The 4362-nt window shown below is 43.0% G+C and overlaps 1 protein-coding gene across 1 annotated transcript; it reads right to left on the bottom strand.

The window, feature by feature from the left end:
- Positions 1-1672: 1672 nt before the first annotated feature.
- Positions 1673-3356, bottom strand: LOC147423453 (mogroside I-E synthase-like). The gene has a single exon (XM_086501708.1). The coding sequence runs from the start codon at positions 3314-3316 to the stop codon at positions 1868-1870; it is 1449 nt and encodes a 482-aa protein (XP_086357834.1). The 5' UTR covers positions 3317-3356; the 3' UTR covers positions 1673-1867.
- Positions 3357-4362: the final 1006 nt, after the last annotated feature.

The following is a 4362-nucleotide window of genomic DNA, read 5'->3' as shown; positions in this document are numbered from 1 at the left end:
TTATAACTCTCTTCTTCTTGTGTGTGTGCGCGTGCGTGGATGTGTGTGCCAATAAAAAGAGATAAATGGTATAACCTTTCTATCACCCATGCCAAGTATGATAGATTGGTTATGCCATTTCCCTCTTGAATAATAGGTCTTGAGTTCAACTCCTCGTCGGCTAGATCTTTAGGTCTTTTAATTTTAATTAGTTTCCTACGACGTTAAATTAGTTTCTCTCTCTTTCTCTCTCAATGTGTGTGCGTTTTTTTGGATCGTATGCATGTTTTCTCTCTCTTTTCCTCTCTCAATGTGTGCGTTTTTTGTTTATGCATGTTCTCTCTCTCTTTTCCTCTCTCAATGCGTGCGTTTTTTGTTTATGCATGCTCTCTCTCTCTTTTCCTCTCTCAATGTGTGTGTGCATTCTTTGTTTATGTATGTGTGTGTGCGTTTTTGTTTATGTTTGTACTCTCTCTCTCTCTCTCTCTCTCTCTCTCTCTCTCTCTCAAAAACACTATGTGTGTGTGTGAGAGAGAGAGAGAGAGGGAGAGAGAAAGAGGGGAAGGGAACATGAGAGTGAGGAGAGGGAAGGAGCATACCTGACTCTCCTTCCTCTCCTCGTGTGTGTGTGTGTGTGTTTGTGTGTGTGTGTGTGTGTGTGTGTGGAGAAGAAAAAGAGAGAGAGAGAGGAAGAGCGTTACCTGCTCCTTGCTTGAGGGCGCCGAAAAACTCAGATCTGAGATCTGAGTTTTTGGGCGCGCTCTGTTATTTTTTTAGCCCAGTCGGCGTCGCTATGAGCGTCGCCAATTTCCAAAGAAATTTGCGACGCTCATAGCCACGCTCATAGCGACGTCGGGATTTTTTTTTGAGCGTCGCTGTGTGAGCGTCGCTAATATGAATAGCCTCTTGTAGTGTGAACACACTGATTGCGGAATATGCTCATTGTTGCAATAAATCGTGCACCGTCTATGACATAGAACATAAAGTTAGCTCTACTTCTATTTAAGTTTAATCTATACCTTGCATCTTCTATTTGCGTTACCTCTTGTCTTGTGTGTGAAAGGACATATATTCACAAAAGTAGACGTGTCGACTACACAACCACGACTTCAACTCGACAACATTGCAAGGTCCATTATGTGCATCGAATGCCCCATGCCTATGTGTTTGCTTGGCCCAACACATAAATCCCACGAGGGAGGGCATGACTTTCTTTTCTTATAATTTTTGAAGAGACCAGAGTGACAACTCTCCACCATATTTTTGTATGGCGCTTCTAAATGACGTGCAGTGTATATTTAGTATTTTCACTTTATGCCTAACTACAAGACAAAATGTTTAACTACTCACATTTCTTTTATGTAGCTTGATTCAAACATTGTCCTCCGGCTTGCACAATTGGAGGACACTCGTAGATGATTACCAGTTCAATAGTGCAAATCAATTTTTATAATTTGTTGATGCTTTTTGTATTTTCTGAGTTTGTCACTCCTTCCTTGAGTTTAGTTTAGCCACTTGTTTTTCTCACTAGCTATGCATCCTCAACCTTGATCATCAAATCTATCTATCAAATAGACAAACACTTCTTTTCTCACAATTTGGCAATTGATTTAGAGTAATAAATACACATGCAATTCTTTTGTAAAAAATTGCCAATGTCGCGAGATTGGACCATTTTATAGACAACCATAGATCAGGTAATCAATTATCATTTATGTTAAAAATTCACCAATGCACTTTGTACTTGTTCACTTCAGTGATTAACATCTGCGCATGTCCTCTTATGTTCTATAGCCATGCCCATCAAGCTAATAAATCATATTTCAATTTTTGTTGAACTGCCGATCTCTCGGATCAAAAAATAATTACGCTTACTATGACTAGGCTGCTAATAATTAGGGAAGAGAGTTTTGACAAAGGCCTGAAGGCTTTTGGAGGACGAACCAGTGGCGTCGAGGGCGGCGTGACAGGCGACGTCGCGAACCCGAGTGGCTGAGCTTCGCAAGGGGCTCGACTTACTAATCACCTCCCGCGTCGTGCGCTGTACCTCATCTCTGCTCACAATACCATTCTCACCTTCTCTCTTCAACAGCTTGCCGGTGTGCACAACCTCGTCCACCCACTTGCCATTCATGCCTTGGTCTCCAAGCATGGGGTAGCACAACATGGGCACGCCCTTGCACAGCGCCTCCAGCGTCGAGTTCCACCCACTGTGCGTGAGAAACCCTGCTATCGCCCGGTGCGCCAATATTTTCCTCTGTGGCGCTACCTCCCACAACACCAACCCCCTCCCTGCAGTCCTCTCCTCAAACCCGCTCGGCAACAGCTGCATTCGCTGCGCCTCTCCCTTTTTCTGTTGATCTGGGATCCTCACCACCCAAAGAAACCGCTCCTTACTGGCTTCCAGACCCATTGCAAGCTCCTCTGCCTGAGCCTCCGACAGGCAGGCAATCGTCCCAAAAGCTACATACAGTACTGATGCTGCTGGCTGCTCATCCAGCCACTTCAAGCACCTCCGCACAGCCGCGCTCTCTGCTGCGCTTGCTTCGACGTTGCTCATCTCGCCCTTCAGGAAGGATGCCGGTAAAATCGGACCCACTGCCTTTATGTCCAACTCAGGGGCTTTCTCCATCAGCTCATCTACCACCTCCTTCTCCAGTTCATATACTGTGTTGAGTAGCATACCCGTTGCATCGCGCCACCGCGTTGCACAGCGGAGGATAAAATCGAAGGAGCACACGGGATTGGGATCCCAAGTTATGTCAGGCAGCTCGCTGACATGGAGAAATGGGAAACCAGGGATCTTAAACATGTTAGATTTGTCATTCAAGTCTGTGTGGTGGCCGAGAGGAAGCCGGCCTTGCGACACAAAACTAGGAATGTGTAGTAAATATGAGCAGAAGCTAGCCGAAAAGGAGTTGAAAATGTACGCAGGAATGTGAAGCTCTTTGGCCAGACGTCCCACCCACCACAATATGAAATCATAGACGACACACACAACGCGCCCCTCTTCATTCATGTTGAGCTTGTTGAGAAGCTCTTGAAGAGCAGGTCCCATGCTTTCCGTGGCTCTTATCATGACATGCGCTTGCTCAAGAGTGTCAGTCATGTTCTTCTCCTGCGGCAAGCCGTCCGGAAGGCCATGGAGTCGAATGGGCAGGCCGCCTGCGTGGAAGCCTTGCTGCAGCATGCTGCTAATGTAGGCTTCAGTGCAAACAAAGGTTATAGAGACTCCAAGGGAGGCTAGCTTTCTTGACAGGTCCATAGCTGCATTGACATGGCCTTGAGCAGGGGAAGCGAAGACAACCACATGGGGAGCATAGCAAGAGCCCTGCATGTTGCTGATTGACTGTGTGCCTTCAATGAAAAGCTTGGAGATACTGAAATCAGGTCGATGTGTGTATGGCTTATTATATAGAGTGTGTGCGTGCGTGCGTGCTAGAGAGACGCAATCGAGTCAAAAGAAAAATAAGAGCAGCGTCACGTAGGAGGTCACAACGTGTCGAAATAGAATATCTCCAAGACCCGTAAGTGGAGAAATTAGAGGATATTCGCCCAAATTTGAATTTATACAAAAATACACCAAAGTTCTTAAAGATTTGTAGTTACTATTTTCTTGTTTTCTTGTAGCTTTGCAATTCTAGTCTTGCTTATATTTAACTAGTCCTGCTTGGTTGCCCTTTAAGTTATAGTAGATTAATATCGATAATATTTTTATTATTTCTTTTCTAAACTAAAAGATATTTCAAGACCAACACAAAACATTGAATGAGACACATTATCGATTTTTAAATAAAAGTAGTCAATTTTGAGACAAAGTGAGTATGATTCCATTAAAACATCGTGCCTTTTCAAGAGCTACGAACAAAATCAAAACACAAGTTAAACTTTTCCTACTCCGCAATTTTTCAAAACTATCAAAAAGATGAGAGTGCATATCTTAAGTGAGTGCCATACCCCTTAAGTTAGTAGAAGTATCGTGGCGAGTTGACACAATGTCTTTCCGAAATTTATAAAAAACAAAAATTATGCCCGTAGTCGAGTTCCCAATACATACTCATGATATTGATCAAGAATGAATTAGTGGACCTAAATTTTAGTCAGTTTGTTGTCGAAGATCCTTTCTTTGCAATTCAATATGACAAAAGAGGTGTAAATTTGTTGCTCTATTGACAAAAAAGGTTCCAAAAATATATATCGAACAGTTAAATTTTAAACAAAAATTAGATCATTGTGTATATGATTAATTGTAAGTTTGCTACAAAGAGTTGTCCTACTACACATACGTTAACCTTTCTAGTTGTCAAAGGTTAATTTATCTCCTCATGGTGTGCGTGAATGAGAAGGGAAAACTCGATGAGTATGTCTATCCCTATCAATTTA

This window comes from Adiantum capillus-veneris, chromosome 26 (genome assembly GCF_014529385.1).
Source record: "Adiantum capillus-veneris isolate H3 chromosome 26, ASM1452938v2, whole genome shotgun sequence".
Lineage (NCBI taxonomy): Eukaryota > Viridiplantae > Streptophyta > Polypodiopsida > Polypodiales > Pteridaceae > Adiantum > Adiantum capillus-veneris.
Note: the sequence above shows the minus strand (reverse complement) of the source record. Positions and strands in the feature narration are given on the sequence as shown.